Source organism: Rhodotorula toruloides (genome assembly GCF_000320785.1).
Source record: "Rhodotorula toruloides NP11 unplaced genomic scaffold Scaffold46, whole genome shotgun sequence".
Lineage (NCBI taxonomy): Eukaryota > Fungi > Basidiomycota > Microbotryomycetes > Sporidiobolales > Sporidiobolaceae > Rhodotorula > Rhodotorula toruloides.
This window is the reverse complement of record NW_015623006.1, coordinates 37589-64848: the sequence shown is the minus strand read 5'-3', so window position 1 is coordinate 64848 and position 27260 is coordinate 37589. Positions and strand designations below refer to the sequence as shown.

The window sequence follows — 27260 nt, the reverse complement described above, 5'->3', positions numbered from 1 at the left end:
ACTCTCCGGACCCGCCTGAACCCACCCGTCTTTGTCCCGCACCGCCTCGTCGTCTCCTTGCTCCACCCGCTCCTCCTCGACCTCATCAGTCCATTCTCGCCAACAACACCTCACAGGGGCTATCCGAGACGATGGAGACCGCGACAGCAACCACAGAACACCGGATCTTGCCCACCACGCGCACAGACCCGACTTTCCTGGTGCGCTGCCGTCGATTTCGACTGTCTCCCGGTCGAACATCGCTCATCCTCGCTTTTTCGGCGACAGCAAGGACTCGAGTTGATTTTGCAGCCGTACTACGACCAAGGGGCGAGCGAAGACGAGATTCGAGACGTGGTCAAGCGCGCCGAGGCCTTCTACCTCTCCTCGTGCGCCGTCATCCTCGTTCGCTTCTACGCTCTCCTTTCCGCTGACTCCGCCATCTGTCTCTAGACACGCCCCAGAAGATCTCGAACAACCTCAGCCCCTCTCATCTCTCACCACCGTCCCCTCCGCCTCCTCACCCTCCTCATCCTCCCAACCTCCCCCTCCCTCTTCCTCCTCGGACCCACCCTACCCTCCAACATTCGCCCAACTAGCCGCCTTAATCGCTACCGGCGCGCCCATCCCCGGAATCAAGGAGATCCCGGATAAGCTTGCGGAGGGGGAGCCGAGTGAGAGTCGGGAGAGTGTGAGGAGGAAACCTTGGGAGAAGGCCGGTGCGGGGGGAGGAGGAGATGAGAGTGGGATGCTGGAAGGGGCAGCGGATGAGACGATGAAGGAGGAAGGGAGCGGGCAGGTGTAGCCATTGCGGCGATCCAGCGCGATTCGAACGACTGAATCGCCTTGCTCGCTTGCGGAGACAGGACGTGCGCTCCGACGGCGTCCTATCACAGTCGAGCAGCGCAAAGCCTCGTGACCGCCTATCACTGGGGGCTCTCCCTGGAGTACGAACCTGACCGACCGAAACTCATGCAATACAAGCTCTTCCTCCACCCATGATACGCCCACCGAAGTGCTCAAGTGTCTATGTAGGCGGCAGCCGCTTCTGCAGCCATTTCCGCATGTCTACAAGCGCGAACGGAGGCAAGGTCAGCTTCTTGGCGGGAAAGGAGGAGAACGGAGGGAAGAACGGACCTTGCAGCTCGTCCGCGCGAGTCCAGTGCGTGAGACCTGGCGTGGAAAAGCGTCGTCAGCGGAGGGGGAAGACGAGAAGAGTGGCAGGAGGCGGGAGGAAGCGCACCAGAGTAAGTGTGGAATTCGACGTCTTTGAAGCCCATCCCATGCAGCAAATCGAGCGTCTTCAGTCCCCAGCCGTGTCTGAATCGTAAGTCGAGCGAGTCAGTCGATTCAGGTGAGAAGGAGGAGGGAGGAGACGGGACGAACCGGATCGTCTGGTCTGCGTCGCCGTGGCCCATCCAGACCGGCAAGTTGTGCGCGTTCGGTGTCTGGTACTGCGACACGCAACGAGCGTCAGTAGGAGCGCCGAGGCGAGAAGAGCGACGCCGAATCGCAAGAAACGGAACGAGTACGCACAGGGTGCTTCCCGTTCTTCATCTGATCCGCAAGCGGGAGCCAGCCCGACATGCACATCAGCCCTCCGAGCTTCTCCTTCGACGACAAGCCCGCCAACAAGCTAATCGCGCAACCTGTACACCTCTCACCCAGCATCAGCTCCTTTTCCTTCTCAGACGACGATGGCCCGACGCACCCTGCGAGAACCCAGCCAGGACGATCCTATCCGAGTCGATTCCCTTGTCCAGCTCGCCCTGGATCAACGCGTGTACCCGGTCGACAGCCTTCTTCATCGCGACTTCGTCTTCGTGCGTTGGAAGAGGGGGGTCGAAGTCGGTCTTTTCGGGGAACGAGTCGATATCGAACCTGGGGACGTAGGCGTGATGAGTGTGTGAAAAGAGGATGAACGAATGAGGCGAAAAGGGAACGCACCAGGCTGGCCCGACTTTCCCGTCTGCCGCGGTGATGGGAAGCAGAGGCCTGCGGGCGGGAGCTGCTCAGTCATCCGCCATACTCAGAGAGATGGAAGAACGCTAATGACGCACGAGTTGGGCATCAACCACGACACCTGCCACAACTTTGGCCGGATGACCTCCATGAGAGGGAACCTGCGCGAAATGGTCAACACGGCTGCCGCACGTCTCCCATATGTACACGCGCACTCACACCATCGCTGCTGATCCGCCCAGTCCACTGCAGACGAGCGGAAACGAGTTAGCCCAGCATCAAAGGAACGAAGTCGTCGGTAACGCACTGGAGGAAGATGACGGTCGCGCTGTGTCTGCCGATGCCGAGCACCTCTGTATCCGTCTCTGCCTCGCTCGCCGTCGGGTACATCTTGAGCATCTCGGAGACGTCCTCCGTCTCGCCCGTCTCGCTCGGGGGCGCTGGCCGCAGGAGGAGGAAGAGCGTCAAGGCGGCGACGGCGAGCAGGATCCACCGCGCTGGTGCAGTCGGGGCATTGTACGAGTAGCGCATTCGTGCCAGACGACGGCGTGCGAGCGGTTGTTCGACGACGAGAGCGAGTACGGGGCGAGTGCGGCGGGCTGGCGGGCTGGCTCGTCCTCCGGCTGGCTCTGTCTCCGTCGGAAGGCTTGCAAATAAGCATGCAATCGAGCCGGCGCCGGCGTCGTTGCGGCTGTTCTCGACCGGTTTCAGCACTTGTCGACGGCGCGAACCTTCTCAATTCGGGCGGAGAAGCCAGCCACCCTTCGACCCGCTCGACCGTGGCGAGGCTTCATCCGCTTCGACGTCTGGAGACGCGCAGACCTTGCCTGGGTCAGGAGTAGGAGCCTTGGCTCAGCTGCCCCAGCTCCCGCTGCTCCCCAACCACACCTCGTCCTCTTCCTCTTCCTCTTCCTCTTCACCCGGCGTCTGGCTTCACGTCCCAGTCTCTTCGCGAGACGCACACACATCCGTTCCGACCCCTCACACTCGTTCCATCTCCACCGGACTCAAAATGGCGACCCGCGCACTCCTGGCAGGCCAGTCGACCCTCGCCCGCTCGTCCTCACTCGCTTCGTCGAGCGCACTCAAGGCTATCGGGCCCATCCGCCGCGCGACGGTCCTCTCGGGTTTCGCGGCTCCGTCGTCGAAGAAGGCGCCGCCTCCTATGGCGTTTGCGAGCGCGGAGGTCCTCCAGCCGAGTTGGCGTGCGTTTGAAGCGGTCCGTCTGCCGCCTGATCAGCTAGCTCACCTCCTGCATTGTACAGTGCGCGCTGAGCTCCGCTCGAAGGGCATGCAAGGCCGCATCACCCTCTAAGCCGCCTCACCTCCCCCACTCCACCTCTCACGCCCTCGACCCCAGCCAGACCCGCATGTTTGCTCAGTACAGCACACACCATCGCCAGACCCGCACATACAAGCTCACACAGCACCGCCATTCGTTCACCGCCATGTATCCCCATCCTCAGTCCCGCCCCATGTAGCCCTCTGCTCGATTTTCGCCTTTCTGGTTTCCGGGACGTACCTCATCATGGTCACATCACACATTCGTTGCGCTTGTAGCGCTCACGCTCGCTTGTAACGTTCCTCGTTTTTGGAGTGAAGCCTCGAGATGGATTGCGAGAGATGCGAGAGGTGGTACAACATGGCGAGAATCGGGTACTGGGTGATTCGGTAGGGTATCTTGTTGTTCTGCTATTCTGCACGAGGAAAGCGTCGGTACCTCACAACCACGACGAAGCGAAGGCAGACGCACCTTGCGAGTCTACCGCTTCTTCCTCTCAAGCACCGTATCTAACGCCTCCACCAACGCCCGCTCGAGAGGTAGGATCGCCCGTTCTGCGTTCGCTGGGCCGGCTGTCGAGTCGCTCGCGAGGGAGGAGAGGTCGAGCGAGAGGAAGAACTGCGTCGAGTAGCGTTTCGCTGCGGGAGACGGCGGGGTCAGCTGGCAGATAGAGCTTCGAGCGAGTTGGGCGGACCTACCTAGTCGCGATGAGAGTGTCAACGAGGCGGAACTGCCCTTGCTGAGCGTTGTCGCTGCAGGTGGGCCGTTCGGACGCTGGTGGGGAGAACCCAAGGTCAGCTACGACGACGACGCTTGATCTGAAGCACGCGCACCGACAAGGCGACGCTGATATCTCTCGCCCAAGCGAACGGGAGCGGCTGCCCGCCCACTGCGAGCATGGCGGCGCCTGGTCCGAGGACGGTCAACTGGGCGAAGAGCGGCGACGAGAACGCAGCGTCGAAGCGGGACAGGTCGAGCGGGAGCGTGTGTAGCGTGATGCCAGGCGTCGTCTGCGTCACACCAGCCATCTTAAGCTCGAGGAGAAGCGTTGAGATGAGGTCAACTCTGCGAGTCGCTGGGTCTCCTCACGACTTGACGCTCGCTCGCCGGCTGAGGGCGTCTGTGCGCCTCGAGACGCTTGCTACCATGCCTCCAAAGGCTTCGACGTCGGCTGCAGGGGGCCCAGGGGCTGCGGCGGGAGGAAACGCGAAGAAGCTCAGTCCGCTGGAGCTCAAGTTGCTCAACGTCGGCCTCAGCGTGCGCGGCGGGGTGCGTTCACTTCCAGTCGTCCTGTGAGACCGTCATACAAGCGCATGCTGACCGGCGAACCTCCCCGTGCGCGTCGTCGAGCAGGAGATCAGCCAACAGGACCTGTTCGCTCAGTGCGGCTTGAGTGTGAACCAGGCCTCGGGCGATGCGGTCAACTCGCTGCTACGAAAGGTGCGTCCACGGAGAGCTCGTGCTAGCCGATGTGCACGCTGACAGGCGGTGAGGATGGCAGGGTCTCGCCCAGATGCTCCGGACTCCCAGCGGCCAGATCTTGTTCCGCTTCATGGGCAAGGAGGAGGCAAAGGCGTGCGTCCAAACTCTCTCCGAACGCTACCGAGCCCACCAGGCTGACCCGCGATGTCCCCCGCGCAGGATGAGTTCGATGGACAGCGAGGAGAAGCTGGTGTTGGACCACATCAAGGAGGCGGGGAACATGGGTGCGTGCCGCTCACTGCGTCTTCTCCGTGCTCTCCTGACGATGATCTGCGCCCTACAGGAATCTGGAGCCGGACGCTGAACGCAAAGACGGGCTTGCCGCGCGCGACGGTCGAAAAGGCGCTCAAGGTCCTCGAGGGACGCAAGACGATCAAGCGCGTCAAGTCGGTCAAGGTGCGTTGCAGTCACTGCGCCAGCTTCGGATGCTGTCCCCTCACCCACTGACTCGCTCTCGGTCCCTCATTTTCCCCGCTCGCAGGCTCCGACTCGCAAGATCTACATGCTCGCGGGCATCCAGCCCTCGGTGGAGCTGACGGGCGGTCCTTGGTTCACGGACAACGAGCTCGACACGGAACTGGTCGAGCAGCTCAAGAAGATTGTTCAGAAGTTCCTGCAGCAGAGGGTGCGCGACAGCCGGTCTCGTCGGCGCTCTTCCCTTCATCCGGACGAATGAGCTGACTAGAGAAGGAACATCGCACGCAGTCCATCCCGCCCTCGATCCAGATCCACGCACCTTCCGCCGACCCCTCCTCATCCACCTCGCAAACCCAGAAATTCCGCCCCATCTTCCCCACCACCGCCACCCCCTTCCTCCCCTCGGTCGACGACGTCCTCACCTTCATCACCCAGCTCGGCGCGACAGTCGTCGAACTCCACCCCGAGCACGTCGAGGCATTGCTCGACTTGATGATCTACGATGGGGTGGTGGAGAAGGTGCTCGTCCAGCGGAACCCGACGATCCCCGCCCCTCGCGACGGGAAGAAGGGAAAGGCGAATGGGAAGGGGAAGGGAAAAGCTTCGGCGAGTTCGAAGCGGAAAAAGGGCGCCGAGTCGAGCGACGAGGATGCGTCAGACTCGGACGAGGGATCTTCGCCGAAGAAAGGCAAGGGCAAGAAGGCGATCAGGCAGGCGAATGGCAAGGCGAAGCGGAAACGGGCCAAGTATGATTCGGACGCCGAATCGGGTGCGGACTTTTCGGCGACGGAGGACGAGGACGATGCGAAGGCGAAGCGGAAACGGAAGAAGAAGCAGAAGGCCGGGAGCGACGAGGAGGACGAGGACGACGATGCGCCGCGGCGGAAGAAGCGCGGCAAGAACAAGGTCAAGCGGAGCTCGTCGGACAGCGAGCAGGAAGACTCGGACGACGAGCGCAACGGGAGCGCGTCGTCGGCGAGCGAGGACGACGTCAAGGTGGCGAGACGTTCAGGCGGCCAGGCCGAAGCAGACGAGGAGACGCACTTTGTCTACCGCCTCGTCCGCCCGTACGCGCCCGTCATCGGCTGGACCGACATGCCGTGCGGGCGCTGCCCCGTCGAAGAGTTTTGCTCCGAGCCGCCTCGCCTGCGCGCCGCGTCGTACCGCCGCCCGACGCAGCTCGCCGCCAACCCAGCGAACCCGAACAAGCTCGCCTCGTCCGTCGCCGCCCCCGCTCACGCCGGCCAGCCGACGACGCGCATCGAGCTCGAGGGCGGGATCCAGGGAGTCGGCATGCTGGGCGGCGCAGGTGCGGCGATTGGCGTGTCGGATGCGAAATGGGGAGAACTCAAGGGCGGCGTCGACTACGGCGTTGCGCCCGTCAACCCGGTCGACTGCCCCTACTTCAAGACGTACCTCGACTTCTAAGGGCGACGTCGGATTCGCGTGGAGGGTCTTTGCTCGCTTGCAACGCATGATCCGTACAGAGCGACTTCTTCGCCCCGCTTCGCGTGCGGCTACGATGTGGCTGCGACTTCGCTTTGGTTGCTGCGACACTCGTCCTCGGGATAGACTGCTCAAGAGCTCTGCAAAAGCTAGCTGGCGCTTCCCTCGTCAACTCGCTCCTTCTCACCACTTCACCGCTCGCTCGTCGCAGCCACAACCTTGCGACCGCGTGCGCCTGAGACGACTGAGCGACACACGGAGACTTCATCACAGCTATGAATTGCCCCCGCCTACAGCTTGCGAGGTGGCTGGACTTGCCAGATGCGGTCCTCCTCCTCCCGACGGCGGCTGCTGTGCCGGGGGGACGCTCTGGCGCGCCAGCAGACTGGGCAGGATTCGCACACGCGAACGCTGGCCCTGCAGATCCCCTTCCGCTTCCAGCGCTTTCATCTCGTCGTCGCCGGCAGGAATTGTGGGTCGCACTCAATCAGGTCTGTTTGGGACGAGGTGCCTGTGCGCTACGGGTCTGATGCACGCTGCCACGCTTCCGCCCGGCCTTCCAGCGCGCTTCCCCTCGCCGACGTCGCTCTCCGTCTCGCTTTCTCCTCCAAGCCGGCCTCTTCTTCCTCGCGGCATCTGCTTGTTATTCTGCTGCTTTCGTGACTGGTTCCGATTCTCTTGCGTCATCAACGCCGTTGACCCACCGGCGAAGCATCCTCGTTGCTCGGTGAGTTCCCCTTGTTCTCGACTTCGTCTCCCGGGAACTCGAGCTGAGGGGCCACCCTCACGTGCAGTGCGACTAGACGGTCCGAATTGCTCAATTGGTGCTCGTAGAGTATAGAGGGAGGCGCTAGGTGAGGCGAAGATGGACCATCGTCCTCGGGAGGAGACAACTGATCCGCCTGTTTCTCGCAGACGTTCGCGATGGGCCAGTCGCAGTCGACCCAGAGTCGCTCGACACGGGTGGAACGGCGGTGGAAAGGCGACTCGCGCGAGACGGCCGACACCTCGACAACCGCAGCCCAACCTGCCAGCTCTTCCCCTCGAAACCGCCGACAAACCATCTCCCGCCGGTTCCAGCTCAAAGGGCGTCGACTGCGACAGAACACCGAGGCGCAGCGATCAATGCTCGAGGCGATGGTGCAGCAGCGCGAAGCAGAGACGATGCTCGCCGACTTGAAACGGGAACGGGATGAGCGACCGTCTGCTCCGCGACTTGCGCTTGGCTCAAGCAGCGGGCTCGAGGGTCTTTGTATCGTCGTCGGCGAGGCGAGCCCCTCGACGGGCAAGCAGGCGTCGCCGAAATTGGTAGAAGGTGGATCGTCACCGGGCCACTCGCAGGCCACGAAGATTGCGCCGGCAGGCCCTTCCTCAGACGCGACACGACTGCTTGCTCTCCCTGACACAAGCACGATGCCCCTCTCGTACCACCTTCGCTCACCCACGCCCGGACTCTCGACCTCCTCCTCCACTGTTCCCTCGTCCCCCTGCCCCGACCTCCCGACGCCCAAATCGCACTGGTCCGAGTCCTCCGTCGGCACTCCTACGCCCCAACTCCCCTTCCAGTCCTTCCGCGACTCGCTCAACCTGAACCGCCTCTCACAGCTCTTCCCCAGCGGCACGTCCTCTAGCGGGACCCCGTCCAGCCCGCGCTCTCCCGACATGGAGCGGCTTTGCGACATATCGTCGACCGATAAGGTCGTGACTCAGCGGTGTGAGCAGACGAAGCGACGGAAGACGGGCGCAGGGCGGCCGCAGATCGTGGTTGTCGACGCGCAGCCCGTGGGCGCGAAGCGGTACTCCCAGATGATGACGGCGGAGGAGACTCTACAGGATGAGCTCGGGTGTAGCGAGCGGAAGGGCAGTACGGGCGGTGCGAGTATTGCGACGATCAAGCCGACCGGTGCTCGCAAGGCCAGCGTCGTCTCGACAGCAGGATCTGTCGACGTCTGGGACAGCGACATCCCGTGGCCTGGCATGCGACAAGCGCGCACATCGACGCCTGACGTTGCTCTTTCGCCTCGCTTCTCGACGACACCCGCTTTCCTCGCCCAAGCGGAATGCCTCGACGACTCCCTTCGCCGTGCGTCCGACCGACGGAACACCTACAAGCGACGCTCCTCGACTCTCGACTTGACTGGCTACGTCGCCGCGTCGCCAGAACTCGCTTTCCCTTCGGCAACAGCCAGCCTCACCTCGCTCGTCTCGTCCTCCCCTTCACCGCCTCTCCCGCCCAAGCCTTTCCGTCGACTCTCGCAGATGCGCGCACCCGCAGGACACCCTGCCAGCCACCACTTGCGGTTCTCTCGTGCATCGTCGACTTCCCCTTCGTCCCCTCGCAGCTCCTCCTCTTCCCGCCCGCCAAAGATCTCGCCGCCGGCAGCTGGACTGCCTGCCAACGCAAAGTCGCCTTCTCCTACTCTTCTCGCACTTCCTCGCCGTCGGTCGAGCGCAGGTGCGCCCCTCGCATGGCGAGGACGGCTCGACTCGGTTGCGGAAACGGCGGCGAGTTCCGCCCGAGGAGGAGACGAGGTCCCTGTCAGGTTTGGACCGGGCGCGAGCAGGAGGCGCTCGAGCGTACGACGGTTCACGAACTGCACGAGCGCGAGCGACGTCTCCTTCCCGCACTCGATCGGTACGGAGGATGCGGAATCGTCGCGCTCGCCTGTTCTTCCCGTGACAGCCGCGCCCTCGCCGACCGGCCGGGACCTCCCGCCTCTTCCGGCGGCTACCTCGGACATCGACTTCTCCGGCTACACCCTCGGCAAGCCCGCGACTCGCCCCGTCTCCTGCATCTCTACCGGTTCCGACCTTCCTCCCGAACTCGTCGACGCTTTCCCCGCTCCGCCCCTCCCACCCTTGCCGCCGTTCGCTCGTCCTCGCGTACCCGCCAAGCTCGATCTCTCCCGACAGGCCCGCGACTCGATCTTGACGGCAACGGCATCCAGTTCGCGAAGCCTTCCTTCACACGCCTCGACCCCGTCCACCTCCTCGTTCGCCTCTTCGCTCACATCGCAGGCGTCGATAGACCTGGGACCAAAGTCGGCTGGCCCGGTAGTTTCGGTCGACTTTGGTGCCGCAACTTTGACGGGCAAGACGTACCGACCGCCCTCGAGTGCCGGCTCTGTCGCGACTTTCGTCCTCGAGGACATCATCGACGAGTTGAACGGTCTGCACGTCAAGGAGGAGAAGGCTGGACTGACTGGTCGTTGCGAACGCCTCCTCTCGCTTGAGCAGCCGGACCCGCAACTCGCCAAAGATCTTGCGCCGACTGTGCTCGCCTCGAGAATCGTGCCGCAGGCGCGCTCTCCGCCTCGCTTCCAGTCGTTCTTCTCCCTCGACAAGCCCATCTCGACTTCGAAGCCGCTTCCCGCTCTCGTCTCGCCTCTCTCGCACGCACTCCTCGACGAGTCGCGCTTCAACTCGCCGCGCTTCTCGCCACAGACGCCCGGCTCGGCGCGTCTCGCAACCGACAAGCTGCACGACCTCCCGCCTTCGATGCCAGCCTCGCTCGAAACGTCACCCGTCCCACCGCAGAAACCCTGGACAAGCCGACCTCGGATCGCTTCCGCCGACGCCGCACACCGCGCTCTCACGCAACAAGCCGAAGCGAGGCGCGACACGTACCCGACATTCGTCCCGCCTTCTCAGCGGACGCAGGAGCCCAACTTGTTTGACGCGCTGCTCGAGCAGGCTTTGCGGGTGGATGAGCAGGGTGGCAAGAGCGGCGGTGCGACGAGGGAGCATAGGCTAGGGAGCAAGGATAAGCGCGGGTTCGACAAGGCGGATATTGGAGCGTGGCTGGATAGGGCGAGGAGGGAAAGCGAGGAGCACGCGCGAATGAGGGCGGTTGTGCGGGTGTGAGGTAGAGGCGTAACCCATCAGTAGATGAGATGTGTGAGCAAGCGCCGTTGAAACGCAATGTGGCGCGTGAAGAGCGAGAAGAGCCAGAATATGAGCGACTCGTCGATGCTTCGGGAGAGGGACGAAACTCGCGATGCGACGATGCGATAGTGCGAATGCAAGTAATAGATGCGGCTCTACTCGGTGTAGTACTGCATCGTGAGCGACTTTTGATCGAAGACGACGCCGCGCTGCGGGTCCTTCGGGTGCTTCGGGTGCTGGCGAGGGTTGAACCTCTTCTCGCTACAGCAAAAAGAACGGGGATGAACCGACCAGAGCAGGGGAAGGGTCTCTACACCAAGTCGCTACCCTCGGCGCGCGCGCCCCTGGAAGCGTAGGACGCCCAGAAGCCGGTCTTGCGCTTGAGGTGCTTGTTCATGGCGTCCTCAAGGGCCGCGGTGCGGTCGACGATGCGGATGAAGTCGTCCTTGTAGATGATCTTGCGCAGCTTGGGGAAGTTCTTGAGGCAGATGGGGTGGCCGAGGCAATCCATGGGCGTCTTCAGACCGATCTCCTCGACGGGCGGCATGAGGCCAGCGTTCCAGAAGAGGACGACGATGAGGCGCTCCTCCGGCGTCTTGGCCCAGAAGGGCGTCGAGCAGTGGCGGTAGTTCCTGAACGGCGCCGAGACGCACTGGCCGCCGCGGATGGGGATCTGCGCGAGGAGGTCGGAGATGAGGAGGTCGGCACCTGTGTGACGAGAGGGTCAACTCCGGGCAAGCGACGAAGACAAGGCTCGAGCGAACCCTCCCATTCGCCGGCCGCCGCGAGAACGAAGCCCTTCACCGCCTTAGGATCGCTCCAGTCGATGTGAGGGAGCTCGGTCGCGCCGCACGACAAGGCGACGCACGAGGCGACGGGACCCAAGTCGATCCATTCGTACTTGCCGTAGGCCTCGCGATGGACGAGGCGAGCGTACGCCCAGAGCCTGTGAGCGGTTGGGAGCGAGTGAGTCAGTGATGAGACCGAGGGAGCGTAAGGGAGCAGAGGAGGCGAGGATCGAGCGCGCGGGAGAAATGGCGGCTCACTCGAGCAAGCGCAAGGCCTCGTTCTTGTTCCGCGCGTAGACCTTCTCGAGGAGGCGAGGAAGGACGAGAGCGCGAAAGCGGCGGAGGAAAAGTTCTGCCGCCTCCTCGTTGGCCCGCGTCTCGCTGGTCACGCACGCCTCCGTACGTTGCGGACACCACACTCCCAGGTGGATGCCGACGTCCGGCACGCTGCGAGACTTGGACGTCACGTCGACCTGCACAGGCGTCTTCTTGCTGGCCAGCGGGAACTGCTTGTTGAGGATGCCGCGGAGGACGAGCTGCCATTTCCTGTACTCGGGGTCGACCTTCTCGCGCTTCGGCGGGTTCTGCTTGGCCTTGTCGATGAGCGGCTGTCGAGGAGCTGTCAGCGCCAGATCGACTTGACGGACGGGAAACGAAGGGGCACTTGCCTGGAGGATGTCGAGGATCCAGCGACGGAGATCCTGCGCGCCGCGCTCGCTCAGCAGGTCATCCCGCCACGCAGCGAGATCCTGGTTCATGTCGCGGATCGTAACGGGACGGTCGGCCGCCTCCTTCTTGATCTTGAGCTCCAGGTCGGCGTGAATCTCGTCCAGGGATTTCTTCTCGTCCTTGCACATCTGGATCTTGTTGTTCTTGGGTCGGTCGGGGTAGTTGTGCACGCTCTTGGGGTTGACGGCGCGCTCCACTGGGGACCAACGAGTCAGGCGAGGGGACAACGGCGGGGGAGAACTCGTACGCACAGTCTCGCTCGTTGCACTTGGCGGCCCGCTCGTTCACCCGCAGCAGGCTCTTGTCCTTCTTCCACCGCTGCAGACCGTCGTGGTACTCGGCGCCTTTGCGCAACGCCCATTCCCGATGCCTCGCTGCCCTGTGGCGAGCTTTCGAGTTGCCGGGCTGCCGTTCTCGCTGGAGGGTCTTGTGGCCGTCGCCGCGCTTGCCCGACGGTTTGCGAGGCACGGTCGATGAGTCCTTCGAGACCCGCGCCATCTCGAGCGAGTCTTAAGCGCGTCTCGAGCGTGGCGATGTGGTTGGTGGGAAGCGAAGAGGCGCCGGCTCGCGCAAAGCTCGCTTCTTGGCCTCATCCTTGCTCGCTCGCTGCTCCTAGGCGAGTACGACCGCGCAGTAGTGCTCGCTGCTCATCGCCTGATCCTGTACACCGCTTCCCACACGCCCGCTATGTCTGGCCATCGTGAGTTGGGTCCTCATCGCTTCTCCTCCCGATGACGGTTCAAACAGCGAGCACGACGTGTGCGGGGCGTGGGTCGGGGTCTGTGGGTGTTGTGGGATCAGCTGACACGCTCTCCGTCTCGTGCAGTGCTTCACCCGCATCTCGACGAGGACCCGCGCGGTTCCCTCGTCATCCTTCCCTCCGAGTCGACGTCGGTGCGCTCGTTTGACCGCTCGCACTGTCGCCACCGTCCTTGCGGTCGCTGACGGTCCCTCGTGCAGCTCGAACAGCAAGGCAGTGCCTTCACCGCCATCGCGAGCAAGGTCAGGCCCCTCCTCGTCTCTTCTTTCTGGCGCTGCTGACGCTGTTCATCTTGCGCAGGCGCGCGACTACGGCCTCAAGATTCTCTCGAATATGGTGAGCATAACGAGTCGCGCAGCGGACGGCGCTTTCTGACCGTTGATCCTGGAAGCAGAACGACAACGCGAATCTGCTTCCCTCGAGTCCGCCTCTCGTCGACCGGCTGTACGAGTCGCTCGAGCCGCGCGTCCAGGCGGGCTGGAACCGGCTTTACCAGCGCTACATGTTCGCCTCGCACGGCGCGCTCGTACGTCGCCCTCTTCGATCAGGTTGTACGCGCGCTGACATCGGCGCTGCGACAGCTTGGCACCGGCGAAACTTGCCAGAGCATGCAGCAGGCCATCCTCCTTGGAAGCTTCGTCGCCGAGACCTTCAAGCAGAGCAAGCCCATGCTGCTCGTCGTGCCGGAAACCGCCGCTGGCGTCTGGCGCGAGTGCTTCGACAAGTGCGTCCCGGTCGTTCTCGCCCTGATGCGAGCACTCACTCACTTGCATCTGCGGGCGACAGATTGGCCCCCTCGCTCTCCCTCGTCAAGCTCGAGTCTTCGACGACCGACTTCTCCGACATCCAAGGCTTACTCGGCGTATCGCAGCCGCAGACGCCGCGTTCGCTTGCGGACGTCATCGACGAGTTCGGCCTCAAGAGCGCTAGGGAGGAGGAATCGCTCTGGCCACAGACAATCGCAGGCGAAGGAGAGACTTTCCCCGTCGTCGTGGTAGACCGTGCGCTCCTGGTCCTCTGTTCCCTTTGGCGTCCGTTGCTGACACTCGTTGCGTCTCGTCTCGCAGCTGAGACCTTCAAGTCTGGCATCGAGGTCTTCTGGCAGGCCACCTACAGCCTGCTGCTCATCGTCGAGCCGGAGTTGTGGCCGGCAGGGTGAGTCTCGCGTCCTTCTTCTCGCTTTCCATTCTTCCCTCGTGCTGGCTGACTCGGATGGACTGCAGTGCAGCACACCCGACCAGCTCGCTTTCGTGCGGTCCGACTTTCGCCTTGTTCTCTCGGACTCTCCCATGGTCAGCCTGCGGTCTCCTGCTCTGCGGCTTAAGCTGACCTGATCAACCGACCAGCCCGACGCCACTGTCGAGTCCTACGACCGCCTCGCCTTAATCCTCCCCGAGATCTTCCACCACCGGCAGCCCTTCTTCGACATCTACGACCCCTCGAACTGCAGCGGTCCCGTCGGGCACCTCGCCAGCGTCGAGATGAAGAATGTCCTGCACGCTGCGCTGGAGTTGTGGGTGTTGGACGAGGACGAGGAGGGGGAGGAGGAGGAGGAGGAGGAAGAGATGGCGGTCGAGGATGACGAGGAAATGAGTGGGTAGACGGGTGGGATTTTGTTATCGGGATTGAGTAGGTGTTTGTGCTACGTCAAGAAGCACTTGCGAGCGCCTAGAGAGCTCACAAGTCTGGGTGAGCGCCAGTACGATGACAGCGAGAGGACGAGGACAAGCTCGGGCAACAAAGACATCGGCAGGCTTCCTGCTGCTCTGCTGTCCTCGGCGATCCCCGTCTGACAGCTCTGCCAGCGCGAGCATGCAATCTTCTAGAAAGACGAGACGAGGCAGCAGCGGAGTAGGACACAAGAACACACCTGCACAACGATCGCTGTGAAATCTCGGATGGTCGAGTTGGTCTGCACTTCTCACATCTTAAGCGTGCTCGCTTTGCGAAGTCTAGTCTCATTGCTACCCAGGGTTCGATTCCTGTGTGCATTGCGAGATTCTGGCTTCGTTTTTTTTTTTTTTTTTTTTGCTTTACCCAGAGGCGGATCCTCTCCCGCAGGCCTTGAGGAACCTCTTTTCTTTTTGTGCGGAAGCGCGCAGAGCACCACCCGATGGAAGAGGAAAGTCCCCCTCCAGGTGGTGAAGCGACTCCCTCCTCCCTCCAGCCAAACTCGCAAACACTCCCTTCAGTCTCGTTCAGGCTTGCTCTGCTCGGTTTCCAAGCTATTCGGGCGGAAGAGCTTTGCTACACCACCCGCTCATGTCGCTCAACCCCCTCCCTTCGCCCTCCACTTCGGACAGGGCGATGAGGACCATCGCAACGACAGACGGCTTCGCAGGGAACAAGGCGGGCCGTAGGCGGGTGCAATGACTTGTGGAACGCGCTCGACACGGCTACGGAGCCAGGCGAGCACGATGCCGCGCGCGGGGACGCACCTGTCCTCCCTCTCCAACCTCTCCCGCGCCTTTTCTGCTTGACACCTTTGATACAGCCCTAGCTGTTTGTGGGAGAACTTTTACACACCCCTCGCGTCACCTGCTAGACTCGACGAGCCACCGCGACGGGTTTTCCCCGACGCGACTTCACCGCACGACTGGCGAAGCCGCAGATCGAAGCTCACGGGGATGCGAGGGAGTGGCGAGGGGTACGGGGATATCGAGACGACTTCCTAGGACTGGGTGTACGTCCCCTTCTTACGGTTCACAGCTCCCGAGGCCGTTCAAGGGCAGACGGTCCAGCAGGAAGTCAGCGGCGGCTGGGAGCGGTATAAAATGACAGAGGGCGTCAAGGGGGTCTACAAGGGTGAACCTGTGCGTTCGCGAGCTTCCAGCACTCGGGATTGGCACGCGAAGTCGGCGAGACGCTTGCGCTGACCAGCAGATCGTTATTTTCGTGCACAACCCCCAGCAGTCCACGTCTCCAGCTCAGCTGCATCCTCGTATACCACTCTGGGTCCAGACTACAAGCTACCAGCGTCGCGAGACCACTCTTTCAAGACCTCCTCTCGTCGACCTCGCCGCAGGTTTGTTTCATTCCACACGCTTACACTCGAGCGCTAGCTGAGTTTCCAGGTCACCGCAGGCAGCAACCGTCCTCCAACTACCCCTCGAACACATCTCACCCGCTTCGGCTCCCAAACGCCGCCGCTGCAAACTTCCCCTCCTCCCACCCGAAAAAGCAGCTCTTTAGTTCGCCTCTCGACTCTAGCCGCACGAGGACCACCTCGCCCTCTCCTTATCACGTCACTAGACCTCACGCACCTCGAGCGGAGCAGCTCGCACCGCGGCATCACTCGGTAGAGCCCACAGAGGCTTAAATTGTATCGACATGGCTATCTTCTCGTAGACACGCGGTGCGAAGCATGATGCAAAAACGTTGCAGAGACCTACGCGCGGCAGAGTGTACGGAAAAGGAAAAGGGAGGACAACATCAAGCGAAGAACCGACGAGCGAAGAGCGGGGTTTGGCGGCCTAGCTCGCCTCGTCGAGTGCCTCGGAGATCTCTTCCGAGCTGCCAACGCAAAGTAGTCAGTGCTGCAATTGTGAGGAAGAGCTGAAGCGGGAAGGAAGGCAGCCTGATTCTTGCAGAGCGGAACGCACCAGATGTTCCTGCGGCAGATGACGAGCCCGCTTTTGAGCAGGGTCTTGACGAGCAGGCCGAACGTGCGCCCGGCAGGCTGTCCGTTGACGCCGTAGTATCGACGGCCACCGCAGATGGAGGCGACCGTGTGGCAGTCGAGTTCGTCACCCAGCACCTCGAGGATCTCCTTCCACAGGGCCTGCAACTTCTCCCCCAGCTCGGTGCTGCCCCAGACCTCGTCTACAGGCTCAAGAACAAGGCCCAGGTTGTCGAGGAGGGTCGAGATCAGGCCGTCAGCCTCCTGGATGCCGCGCGTGTCGAGTAAAGGCATCAGCAAACAGCTGCAACGACGTGGGAAGCGGAGAGCGCACGATCATGTAGCCATGCTGAGCTGAGATGTAGTCGACCTTGAGCTTTGGCTGGTAGCGGTCGGGGCGGCGACCCTCGGCGTCGCCTTGTACGATCCGCCAAGTCGTCTTGATCTGCTGGTCCTCCGGAAGCGCGTTGTTGATCGTCTGCAGCAGGCTCTTCATGCACGCCGGCAGTGACTGCTTGCTGATGGTGACGAAGATTGAGGGGTCGACGCCGAAGATGCCGATGTCCTCAAGCCAGTCACGGTCAGGTTTGTTGCGCTGTGAGCCAGATCTCGTCAGTTTTGCTTGTGCGCAGACGTGAGCGCTGTGGTACGTACCTTGCGAGCCCCGCGTCCAACGTGCGTGCGGTTCCAGAGAACGCTGTACAGCTCAGGAGGAAGTCCCAAAGCTTCCGCCTCCCGCTCTTCGCGCGCCTTCTGTGCCTTCAGTCGGAGGGGGGTCTGTGTGATCAGATGGTCAGCAGAGCTCGCGAGGATCCCGGATTGAGACGCGGGAAGGAGAGTTCGGGACGCACGTAAATTTCTGACATAGCCGAACGCGCCGCGCGCATCGAGACGAGGTCATTGCGTGCCGGTGGCTTCTCGACCAGCTTGTACTTGAGGATGAGCTTCTTGACCGGCGCGGGGACGACTCCCCAGCGAGTCGAACGGTTCGAGCGGATCTCGCGCCCGGCGGCGATGCTGAGCAAGTGCGCGGGGGAGAGGCCGCCCTTCCCCTTGTTCTTGCTTGCGCCAGGGATCGCAAAGCGTCGCCCGCCCCAGGTCTTCTCCTCCACCAGCGCAAGCGCCTTTTCCCACATCTCCTCGTACCAGTCCTCGAACTCCAAATCCGCTCGCTGCGCCACGACCTCGAACGGCTCGTAGGCGGCGCCCGGTCCACCGCGTGCCTGCTTCGCCTCATTCAGACGGCTGGCGAGAAGCGTGTAGAGTGCCGACACGAGCAAGCCGGGAGGGAACTCCTCGACAGCGGGTTCAGGCGCGCCATCGAAGTCGACCGGGAGGCGGAGGACGGTGAGCGACATGGCGATGGTCTTCTTGAGCAAGAGGGCCGACTTGATCGCCGAGTTGAGCGAGCGCTCCGCGAGGGTGGAGTGGTGGAAGTTGAAGATGCGGCAAGCGTAGCCGAACTCGAACGTTTCGACGCCGAAGACGGTCGGCTCGTCCTTCAGGATCTTGTCTAAGCCGAAAGCGCCGCGCACGTCGGACGAGTGGCCGAAGATGTTGCGGAAGGCGATACGGTACGTCGAGAACAGGCTCTGCGCAAGCGCTGCGAGTCCAGTCGTCAGCGGTTGGACGACAGTTCACTGTCGACGGCATCGGCGCACCTTTGAAGCGCTGGTACTGGAAGCGGAGAAGGGAGGCGGGGGCGGTAAGGTTCTCTGTCGGCTCCTGACCCGTCTGCTCGCGATAGCATGCGCGCTTGTAGGCGCCTGCGCAGCGGCTGAAGTGCAGGTCCTGTACATTTGAGGGCGTCAGAGGTGTTCAGCAGAAACTTCGGCGGCGCCACGCACGTGCAAGACGACCTTGGTTCCGCCGTTGTTCTGCTCGAGCTCCTCCTTGCAGACATGCTCGTGGTCCGCCGTCGGTCCATGGCTCCTCCACTTCCCATGACTGTTCTTTGCCGCCAGCGTCGGACCGCCCGGCAGCACACACATCTCGAGAATCATGTCGACCATCCTCGGCTCGCGTTCGCAGACGTCCTCCGACTCCTGTTCGGCAATCTCCTGCTCGAGTTGCTCGAGGAGATCGGTCGTGTCGATCGGATCTTTGCCGAAGAACGCATCGGGACTCCAGCTGTCCTCATCGAGGAGCGGGTCGAGGTCGAGCGCGAGCTCGTCGGCCGCCGCCTCGTGAACATGGCGAAGGAAGGTATTGTTGAGCTCGGTCGGCGAAACGTAGCCGCTGGCGACCTCGTTGAGGAAGTCGTGCCAGATGCGGAGACGGCCGGCGCGCCAGGGACCGGGGCGGAAGAAGGCGAGGAGGGGATCTTGAGCGGCTTGGTCGGCCTGCTGGCGGGCTTTGTTGATAGGCACGACAACGCGCTCAATCGTCTTCTGCGTGCGCTTTTGGGACGTCTTCGGCTTCTTAGCCTTCGTGATGGTCTTGACCGTCTTCGGGCGGAGCGAGCGAGTCGACGTCTGCGGGATCGCCGTCATGGGTACAGCCTTGGCGCGTGTGGCGGGAGGGCGGAGAGGCCTTGCCGAGGAGGACGACTGGGTCGAGCGAGCGGAAGTTGTGGCGAGCTTCGACGCTCCACCTGGACGGCGCGCGGACGTCGACGCCTCTGCTTCGTCGTCGCCAGCGTCGGAGGAGTCGTCGTCGGGCAGAGATGCGAGAGAAGAGTCGGAGGAGGGTCCACCGTCATCCGATTCGCGCAACGCCTTCTCCGCCTCGCGCTCGACCGCCTCGAAGGCGTCTCGCTGCGACAGCCCGAGCACCCACAGCTCCGCCTGCTTTTCCAACCGCTCGTCCTTCCAGTCCGTCGCCTCATCGTCGCTGTCAGCGCCCTCCGTCTTGTTGACCACCTTCCTTGTGCGCTTCGACGAGGTAGTGGCGGTCGGGCTGTTGTAAGCGTCGGAGGCGTCGGAGGCGTCGGAAGACGAGCTGTCCAGCATCGGCGCAGACTTGTGTGCCCTGCGAGGGTGCTTATGGGCCGGCATAGTATGCGGAGGGGTGAGCGAGTGAGACGAGCGAGTGAGATGAGGGACATCACCTCCATCCGCGGATTCTGCCGGCGCCTCTCGCACTTCCTGGCGGTCAGCACTTGTGCTCAGTGAATCGAACGCTCGACAGGAGGCTCTCGCGGTATGCTCGCTCGTCGGCGCGCGCAAGAACTGGGGGACCTTCCTAGGTTGCGAAAGCGAGGATGGAGGCGAAGGACAGCAATGCAGACTGGGTGAGGCGCCTGAGCAAAGAGACCGGCTCTACCGGAGACCTATTGCTCGGAAGAAGCAAACGTCAACAAACGAAGCGGAAGTGCCGGATGCGAAGCGGGAAAATGCACCTCTAAACGACCGCCACGCTCCAGCCCTCGTGGTTGTCCTCTCCGAACTGGATCGCCCGCAGCTTGTGGAAGAAAGCAGATGCAACCATGCCGAAGCCCGGCTCGCGCCCGCCCATGACGGGGACCGTGATCTCCTCCTCGCCGTAGCGGATGCCCTCGACGGCCGTGACGACGACGGGGGACAGCAAGAAAATGGCATGCGCGACGATGTCTGCGTTGGCAACGGGTCAGCCGGGTGAAGGAGAGTCCAGAAGAGCGAACTCACAGAAGATCAGGATCAAGCCCTTGATGAAGGTGACGACGAAAAGGGTGAAGCGGGAGTGTCGAGCCCAGAGGAAGGCGATGGTGAGATGGACGAAGAGCGGGATTGCGCTGCGACGGCAAGATCAGTCTCGAAGAGCGGGTGAAGAAGCAAGCTGGAACGAACGCGATCTTGCTGGCCTTCTGGTCGAAGGAGGCGAAGAGTAGGCCGGAGCCGATGAGCGTTGAGGCAATGTCTGCGGACACAGTATTAGCTTTGCTCGGAGTCAGTCGCGGGAGGAAGAAGAGCGCACCCGCCGGCAGCATGCTCGAAAGCGTAGCCGACGTGATCAGCGACCGGGATGTACATGGTGACACGCGAGCAGGCCTCAAGCTCAAGCCTTCGCAGCAGGGCAAGCGAAGCGGGTGCTGAAAGAAGAAGAGTGTGAGGCGAAGGCGTCGGGATGGCGAGTCCGCGGACCCTCCGGCGAGACGTCTCATCAAGACCAGCGCCAGCGTGGAAGGGCGAGTCGACGAGAACAAGGCGGTTGCAAGAGTTGCGAGTACTGAGTAAGGCGGGCTACATGTCGAGACGTAAGGGTATGTCGAGTCGAGGCGAAGGGCGAAGGCGAGGTCGAGGTCGAGACATCACTGCCATCGCTTGTGAGACTTCGCTGAAGGGCGCATCATCGCGGGTATTCTGCCGGGCTGAAAGTGTGAGCAAGGCCAGACGGAAGGTGGAGATGCGGGACGCACGGCCATTCGGTGAGACCAAACGGCTTGTCCTCCCTCGAAGCCGAACTCGCCGCCAAGCTGCTTGATATCTCCAGCCGGTGAACTTGTCCGGCAGCGTGACCTCGGCCTCTTGCAGCCGTCGGTCCTCCATGTCCTTGTGGATGCGAGCGTACTCGGCGAGGAAGGCTTCTTGCATCTCGTCCGAGATGTAGGCTGGGAGAGCGTACGCGACGGTTGGTCGAGGCGCCTCGGGCTCCTTCGCCTCCGCCTCCTCCTTGTCCGCGTCGCCAGACTCGCCCGCCTCCTTCCTCGCCTTTGACCGCAGCTTCCGCTCCTTCTTCTTCCTGTTTTGCTCCGCCTTAGCCGCCGCCGGATCCCGACTCTCGATTCGCTGCTTCACGAGCTGCTTCATGTTCTCGGCGGCGACGTTGTGAACCTTGAGCAGCCGCTCCGACTCCCTGTTCGGCCTGCGCTCCCACGGCGCCGGGTTCTTGGCGAGAGGCGCGGGGAGGATGTACCAGGGTTTGGGCGAGCCAAGGGCGGGAAGACAGTGCTTAGTGCCGACGGGGACGGGCTGGAGCATCCAGATCAGGTCGATGAACGAGACGTTGACCGTGTCGGACGGCATGGCGGGTGGGAAGGTGAGGAGGGGATGGTGAGAGGAGTTTGGCACGCTTGCAGTCGGATCTGCGGAGAGTGGCGTTGTCAGTAAACTCCCTTGAACGCTCTGACAGACCAGCAAGGCCACGCACTGCGTTGTCGTCGAGTTTGAACTTCTTCCTCGAGGACGACTGATGAGGATCAATCGGCGATAGAAGAGCGTTGGGCGTCAGGCGGGCCAGCTGGATGGGTCACGAGTCCTTGTAAAAACCGTCTCGCAAGCTGCAGCAAGCGTTAGAGCGTGAGCGAGGGTGGCGACGGACGTCGACCTCGTTGCTGTCCCCTTGCGGGCGGGTTGGCTTCGCTCACACCGTCAACTTCGCTAGATCCTGTAGCTCAGCTGCTCAACTGTCTCTTACAGCTGACTTCGCCGTCCCGGACGGCGCCGCTCGACCTCTACGAGCTTTGTTCCCGCCTCACCTCTTCTTTCGCCAGTTCCGTTGCCTGAGCGGATCTCACAGCTTTGAACGCTTTGGAACGGGTTGATGCTATTCGCAGACCTCACTTGAGCCGTTACGCAGCAAGAAGGAATTGTCCAACCCCTGTTCTCCACGCTCGAGCCTACGGACCCGAGCTTGTTCGTCTCTCGCTTCATGACCTCTTCGCTTCGCCCGCGTTCAGCTATGACTCAGCGAAAAGGTCATCCCATCAACCCTACTGTTGCCTTTCCAAGCTACAAGCTCTGGCCGCCCAAGGGCGCGTCGTTCTCGACTCGGCACGACTTCGTCCTCGCAATCCAGTTGGCGGCTCTTCGAGTCGGTATGACGGACCTCGAGGTTCACTGGCGCGAGGGGCACCACGCGCCGCTTCTTATCAGCCCGGCGCGGTATGAGGATGAGGGGGAGGACGACTTCGACACCAGGATTCTCGCTCGTGCGAAGCCTGTCAACGCCAGCGATGCTTGCGAAGATGCTTGGACGCTGTTCGCGTGGAACAAGAAGCTCGTGACAAAGCATCTTTGGTTTTGCGAAGACCGGGGGCTACGAGTCTTCGTTAACGAGCGTGTACGTCTCTATTGGCTTTCAACCGTTGTGCACGCCCATTGACTCTGCTCTTCACAGTCCTCGGTGGCCCATACGATTGAGCTCTCGCTGAATACGATCATTGTCGGTCGCGGCCACCGCTGTGTTCTTGAAGCGGCCCTTCGTGTCCACGCTCGCTGCAAGGGCCGTTTCCTCGACGTATCGACGCAGGGGCCTACACTCAACGACCATCTCGTCTTTACCTGCGCAGCCTCAAGCTGCTGCTACCGCGTACAGCTCGAGGCTTGTGGTGCCGCAGACGAATGGCGCTGCACCGGCTTGCACCCGGTCCACGACTGCGACATCGCGGCAGGCGAGCGCACTCCTCCCCTGAAGCGGTGTTTGCGATACTTTGTGAGTTCTCACCCAGTCTTTCCCGTGTCCTTCGCTGATGAACGCCCGGTAGCCCCGAATCGACTTTAATTGGTCGCCGTTTTCACCGTCATCACCCTTGTACCGCCTTTCTCCTCCTGCCAATCCTCCGGAACGCAAGTTTTCGGTGTCGTCCGCCTCGATGGGAGCAGAAACGTACCGGAAGCCTGACGTCCTGAGCCTCAAAGACGACGACGAACCAGACGACGAGATGACCGCCCTTGTCGCCGGTGACCCTTTCCGCACCGGTTCTCCAAACGTTCTTCGTCGAGACATGGACGAAAACGACGCATCGAGACATACCGGTACGCCAGCGCAGACGGTCGAATCTGGTCGACCTTCGCAAGCCTCGACGACGGGCGTCGTACCTTGTAATACCGCCACCGGACGGTCTGATCCGGCTGGACCGCTTGCGGACGAGATTGTCGCGCTGAGGGCACATCTCGCCGCGGTCGGACGACGCCTCGAAGCCCGCATTGGGCGGCAGCAGCAGGAGGGGGAGCTCGAGCTGAAGGCGGCTCACGCCGAGATACGCGGGCTGAACAAGAGCATGCACAAGCTCCGGCTGAAGCAGAAGCTGTGGATGGAGAAGAAAACGGCGAAGAGGGCGGCGAAAAAGCTGAGGCAGAAGCTGAAGAAGCAGAAGAAGGCGAAGCAGACCACTTTGTAGATCTCCGTTGGCTCGCAACTTCAGCCTTCCGTCGCAACTGAAAGCGAGGTGACTTGCAAAAAAACAGCAACAAGTGGAAAGACATGCAGCGCACGCCGTTCGAACCGAAGACAGCTAGACTCCCTGCCACCCCTCGTCCGCCCTCGCCTCGCTCCGAGACGCTTCGCCAACGACTACTGCCGCGCCTCCCAATCCCGCCGACGACTCTTTCCGCGCGACGGCGGGCGTCGGAGCCGGCGCATCCTCCTCGCCTTCTGTCGACTGCAACTCCCAGTCCTCTGGCTCGCTGAATCCAGCGCTATCCGCATCTCCGACGTCTTCGCCGGCAACTTCGGAGAACGAATCGTCGCCAAGCGCAGGCGAGAGGGCGGACATGGTGGCTGGTGCGGCGGAAGAGGTCGAGCGGCGCATCCAGCTGGGAGGGGACGGGGCGATGGCAAAGATGGGCGAGGAGGCTTGCGATAGCTGCGAGGCCGAGCGTCAGTCTATCACTCGACGTGCGAGAGGCACAAGCACAGCGCACCTCCTGTACCCGCACCCGAAAGTCCTGCCAGTCCCGCTCGTCCTCGACGAGGAAGCCCAACAGCATGCTCGGATCAAGGTTCGACAGCGCGCACTTGCGGACCTTGTCGGTGTGATACGTCGCCCACGCCGCGTCTGGGTAGGCGGCCAGGAGAAAGTCGTCGAGTTGCCGCGCAGACTCGTTCGCGGGCGTGTCAGAGGTGGAGGGTGCGAGCGGCAAGTGCTGGGCGGCGCGGACGAGCGAGTCGTCGGGAGGAAGGACGAGAGGTACGGCGGGCCGAGGGTGGTGGGGGTCGATGTAGAAGAGCGAGTTCGCTTGCGCGCCGACGAAGTAGTAGGACGACGAGGGGCGACCGCCAGCGATGCCGACCGACTGCGAGAGGCGGAAGATGCCCTGCAAGTATACGCTAAGGTAAGCATGATTGGCCTTCTTGCGTAAGCAAACGCGCGCACCTTGATTGCCTCGTAGTAGATCGGGTTGACGCCATCTATCCCGAGGCGGACGTTGATGAGCACCAGCACCGGCATCTTCCACTTCTCGCCGTCTCGCATTGACGCAGCCACAACTTCGCTCTCATAGACGGTCCCATCGACGCAGCTGACGACCTTGAGGCCGGCCGGCTCGTACGCGTTGACGAGGGTCTTGATCGCGCCGGCGGCTGTGGACGGGCCAAACCATTCGCCTATCTCTTTGCCAAGCAGTTTGCCCTGCTGGGCGAAGCGGTGGACGGAGAAGGGCGAGATGGGCGAGGGGTCGTCGAGAAAGAGCGAGAGGATGCGGGCGTAGGTCGCGGCAGAGGGGACGGGTGAGGGCGAAGGGACGGATTCGCCGGTGGGTAGAGGTCGCCGCCAATCTGCGGAGGAGCGGGCGTCAGCTGGGCCTTCTCTCAACGGCACTGCGAGACTGGGAGGATAACGCACCTCGCCCGAGGTGGACCTTGACCAACGCATTCGCCAACAAGCTCTGCCCAGTCCTAAGCATGCACCCCCAGCCCGTATCGCTGCTCAGCCCGCCCTCCGCATTCGTCGGTGACGGTCCGCGATGCCCGCCCCGTCCGATACTCATGCTCAGGTTATTGCGCATGCCCTGGACGACGCCGGTCGAGGAGGAGGCGGGGTCGCAGGGGATGATGGGGAAGCCGGAACGGTAGGTGAGGGCAATGCGGGAGTAAAAGTCGTAGTAGAAGGCAGCGGGCCAGCCGTTGATCGTCGAGGGTAGTGCTGAGGGAACGGAACCGAGCGAGGTGGTCGAGTCGTTCTGCACCCCGGGAGTCGTGACGAGGAAAGGGTCGTCGTCGGCGATCGGTAGCTGCGTCGACGCAGCCGATGGGGTCGGAACGGGCGGGACCTTCCTCGCCTTGACCGGACTCTTCCCCTTCCTGCCCAAACTCGACAAGCTCTTCTTCTTTCTGACCTGGTCCTCCACCATTTCCTCTGCTTCTCCCATCTCATCCGCCTCCGCCCTCCATCCCGGATGCCGCACGCCCAACACCCAAATATCCTCCTCGCACTTGTCCGCCTGCGAGTCGGTATCGAGGAAATACTGCACCGCGCGATCGAGCATGCGGTCGAAGGGTCCTAGTCGGCCTTGACCTGTCGCAGAGGCGGAGGAGGAGCCTTTCTTGAGAGGCGAGGCGGAGGAGGTGGATTGCCGCAGAGCGAACGCGCCGGGTGACCCGGGTTGTCGTGAGGGAGGGGAGCGGATCTTCTCCGGCGACGAGTGCAGCGAGGTGGTCGATCCGCGTTGCTGCTCGTTCTGGCCGGAGAAGGGTGCGGCGCCGCCGGCGGACGTCGAGGGATGCAGCATGCTGCTGAACCATCCGCCGATACGGTTCGCGACGATGTGGTTCGGGCTCAACGGTGTGCCTGATGCAGGCGGCGACGAGGCGTTGAGAGGCGGCGGAGAAGTCGAGAGCGCGCTGTCGGACATGGGGCTGACAGACGAGGGGAAGCTGGACGAGGTAGGCGTGATGGCCGACTCGGCGCCCGACGAGACGTCCAACATTGAGGACGACGCATTCGACGGCACATGTCCCGCTCCACCAACAATCGCCACTCCTTCCGCTTCCAGCGCAGCCTGCTCCTTCGCCCGTCCGAACAACTTCAACCCGCTCCTCGTCTTCCTCAACCCGCGCGCCAAGCGCCCCTCTCCCTTCTCTCCCCCAGCGCTACTAGCCCCACTCAACGCCGAGACCGTACTAGTCCGACTCACAGCGCGGACCATCGCCTCGCTTATCCGCCTGCCGTCTTCATCTCCCTCTTCGAGCTCGGCTGTCGCCCATTCGTCTTCCGCTTCGGGAGCGGCGGGGGACTTGCCTTTCTTGCTCCGCCGGCTGGAGGAGGACGACGGCCGGAGAGAGAGACTGGCTGAGAGGGAACGTTTCTGCTGAGCCGAGTTGGCGGATTGAGACGAGGAAGGGCGAGAGTGGGTAGATGAAGAGGAAGTAGAAGTCGAGGTGACGGAGCTTCGGCGGGGAGCGCTAGAGGCGGACGTAGCGGGAAGGGCAGAAGTCGATGAGAAATCGGTCGAGGGCTGCGAATCGAACTGCGTCGACGGGGAGGACGAGATCGAGATTGTCGGGGCCGCGGGCGGCGGTAGGGAGGAAGTCGACTGCTCAGGCTCTGGCGGGCGGTTGACAGAGCGCGTAAGGAGGTTGAGCGAGCCGATCGAGCGCGAGCGGGTCTTGCGCGTCTTCGTAGGCGATTCAGGTGGACCAGCGGCGCTTTCCGAGGGCGAGGACTGGCCCGAGGATGTTGAGGCGGAGGATCGGGAGAGCCATTTGGTAAGCTTGTTGGGCTGCGAGGAGGGCGAGAGGAGCGTGTCTGGCTGGACGGCGGACAAGGGTGGAGGGATGGAAACCGCTTCGTACGGCGACGTGCTGGTCAGGGATGACGGTGCTATGTCGCTCGTCGAATCGTAGGAACCGACGAGCCGGATCCCGTCGTCGCTTGTCTCGCCAACAGCGTTCCGCGTCGGGTTGCCCATCATCTTGGGCATGGAGACAGCCACTCCTCCGGCTTCTGAATCCTCCCGTGTTGCACCCTCAGCCACAACGTCTGTCCGCTGCATCAAATCGGCGGAAGCGGAGCGAGGCAGGCGAGGAGACGAGGTCGAAGTGTCGGGATGTGGGGGTGAAGGAACGAGAGGATGTGAGGTTTCTGGAGACGCTGGTGATGCTGAGTTCTGCATGGCACCTTCGCAGCACTGTCGAGGGACAGTCTCAATCTGTTTCCGCGCGAGAGAAGCGAGTCAGCGTGCTGACAAGGCGAGGGAGAGATGTGTCGACTGCGCTGCCCTAGTTCACCAGCGGGTCCGCCGGTCCCGAGACGCAGTCTTGTAGAACCCTCAT

General features: G+C 62.6%; 14 protein-coding genes across 14 annotated transcripts; 7 read left to right on the top strand and 7 right to left on the bottom strand.

Annotated features, from left to right (window-relative positions):
- Positions 1-131: 131 nt before the first annotated feature.
- RHTO_06659 (uncharacterized protein) lies at positions 132-784 on the top strand (the record flags this gene model as incomplete). Its single annotated transcript, XM_016420319.1, has 3 exons — positions 132-200; positions 268-368; positions 433-784. The coding sequence occupies 3 exons, from the start codon at positions 132-134 to the stop codon at positions 782-784; spliced, it is 522 nt and encodes a 173-aa protein (XP_016269284.1).
- A 222-nt stretch (positions 785-1006) lies between these two features.
- Positions 1007-2472, bottom strand: RHTO_06658 (acyl-protein thioesterase 1; the record flags this gene model as incomplete). Its single annotated transcript, XM_016420318.1, has 10 exons — positions 1007-1047; positions 1117-1152; positions 1223-1299; positions 1366-1433; positions 1516-1628; positions 1691-1860; positions 1927-1974; positions 2040-2102; positions 2161-2187; positions 2249-2472. 10 exons carry the CDS (start codon positions 2470-2472, stop codon positions 1007-1009), a joined length of 867 nt encoding a protein of 288 aa, XP_016269283.1.
- A 481-nt stretch (positions 2473-2953) lies between these two features.
- RHTO_06657 (uncharacterized protein) lies at positions 2954-3256 on the top strand (the record flags this gene model as incomplete). Its single annotated transcript, XM_016420317.1, has 2 exons — positions 2954-3146; positions 3207-3256. 2 exons carry the CDS (start codon positions 2954-2956, stop codon positions 3254-3256), a joined length of 243 nt encoding a protein of 80 aa, XP_016269282.1.
- A 447-nt stretch (positions 3257-3703) lies between these two features.
- Positions 3704-4251, bottom strand: RHTO_06656 (uncharacterized protein; the record flags this gene model as incomplete). Its single annotated transcript, XM_016420316.1, has 3 exons — positions 3704-3861; positions 3922-3997; positions 4057-4251. 3 exons carry the CDS (start codon positions 4249-4251, stop codon positions 3704-3706), a joined length of 429 nt encoding a protein of 142 aa, XP_016269281.1.
- A 118-nt stretch (positions 4252-4369) lies between these two features.
- RHTO_06655 (DNA-directed RNA polymerase III subunit RPC6) lies at positions 4370-6550 on the top strand (the record flags this gene model as incomplete). The annotated part of the gene is made up of 7 exons (XM_016420315.1): positions 4370-4492; positions 4577-4663; positions 4725-4798; positions 4865-4929; positions 4989-5101; positions 5187-5330; positions 5411-6550. The coding sequence occupies 7 exons, from the start codon at positions 4370-4372 to the stop codon at positions 6548-6550; spliced, it is 1746 nt and encodes a 581-aa protein (XP_016269280.1).
- Positions 6551-7492: 942 nt separating this feature from the next.
- RHTO_06654 (uncharacterized protein) lies at positions 7493-10432 on the top strand (the record flags this gene model as incomplete). The annotated part of the gene is made up of 1 exon (XM_016420314.1): positions 7493-10432. One exon carries the CDS (start codon positions 7493-7495, stop codon positions 10430-10432), a length of 2940 nt encoding a protein of 979 aa, XP_016269279.1.
- A 176-nt stretch (positions 10433-10608) lies between these two features.
- On the bottom strand, positions 10609-12468 carry RHTO_06653 (uncharacterized protein; the record flags this gene model as incomplete). Its single annotated transcript, XM_016420313.1, has 6 exons — positions 10609-10714; positions 10768-11161; positions 11218-11399; positions 11500-11849; positions 11910-12166; positions 12222-12468. The coding sequence occupies 6 exons, from the start codon at positions 12466-12468 to the stop codon at positions 10609-10611; spliced, it is 1536 nt and encodes a 511-aa protein (XP_016269278.1).
- A 189-nt stretch (positions 12469-12657) lies between these two features.
- On the top strand, positions 12658-14331 carry RHTO_06652 (SNF2-related domain containing protein; the record flags this gene model as incomplete). The annotated part of the gene is made up of 10 exons (XM_016420312.1): positions 12658-12670; positions 12797-12864; positions 12931-12972; positions 13031-13066; positions 13125-13256; positions 13312-13454; positions 13517-13731; positions 13798-13885; positions 13959-14022; positions 14077-14331. The coding sequence occupies 10 exons, from the start codon at positions 12658-12660 to the stop codon at positions 14329-14331; spliced, it is 1056 nt and encodes a 351-aa protein (XP_016269277.1).
- Positions 14332-15504: 1173 nt separating this feature from the next.
- Positions 15505-16032, top strand: RHTO_06651 (uncharacterized protein; the record flags this gene model as incomplete). The annotated part of the gene is made up of 3 exons (XM_016420311.1): positions 15505-15543; positions 15644-15755; positions 15815-16032. 3 exons carry the CDS (start codon positions 15505-15507, stop codon positions 16030-16032), a joined length of 369 nt encoding a protein of 122 aa, XP_016269276.1.
- A 171-nt stretch (positions 16033-16203) lies between these two features.
- Positions 16204-19345, bottom strand: RHTO_06650 (uncharacterized protein; the record flags this gene model as incomplete). The annotated part of the gene is made up of 7 exons (XM_016420310.1): positions 16204-16243; positions 16333-16613; positions 16684-16944; positions 17004-17126; positions 17201-17952; positions 18011-18140; positions 18197-19345. 7 exons carry the CDS (start codon positions 19343-19345, stop codon positions 16204-16206), a joined length of 2736 nt encoding a protein of 911 aa, XP_016269275.1.
- A 346-nt stretch (positions 19346-19691) lies between these two features.
- RHTO_06649 (uncharacterized protein) lies at positions 19692-20430 on the bottom strand (the record flags this gene model as incomplete). The annotated part of the gene is made up of 4 exons (XM_016420309.1): positions 19692-19900; positions 19955-20061; positions 20117-20186; positions 20244-20430. 4 exons carry the CDS (start codon positions 20428-20430, stop codon positions 19692-19694), a joined length of 573 nt encoding a protein of 190 aa, XP_016269274.1.
- A 185-nt stretch (positions 20431-20615) lies between these two features.
- Positions 20616-21292, bottom strand: RHTO_06648 (uncharacterized protein; the record flags this gene model as incomplete). Its single annotated transcript, XM_016420308.1, has 2 exons — positions 20616-20629; positions 20686-21292. The coding sequence occupies 2 exons, from the start codon at positions 21290-21292 to the stop codon at positions 20616-20618; spliced, it is 621 nt and encodes a 206-aa protein (XP_016269273.1).
- Positions 21293-21947: 655 nt separating this feature from the next.
- Positions 21948-23388, top strand: RHTO_06647 (uncharacterized protein; the record flags this gene model as incomplete). Its single annotated transcript, XM_016420307.1, has 3 exons — positions 21948-22328; positions 22386-22700; positions 22753-23388. The coding sequence occupies 3 exons, from the start codon at positions 21948-21950 to the stop codon at positions 23386-23388; spliced, it is 1332 nt and encodes a 443-aa protein (XP_016269272.1).
- A 114-nt stretch (positions 23389-23502) lies between these two features.
- On the bottom strand, positions 23503-27100 carry RHTO_06646 (cysteine protease, autophagy-related protein 4, ATG4; the record flags this gene model as incomplete). Its single annotated transcript, XM_016420306.1, has 4 exons — positions 23503-23853; positions 23912-24304; positions 24364-24764; positions 24832-27100. The coding sequence occupies 4 exons, from the start codon at positions 27098-27100 to the stop codon at positions 23503-23505; spliced, it is 3414 nt and encodes a 1137-aa protein (XP_016269271.1).
- Positions 27101-27260: the final 160 nt, after the last annotated feature.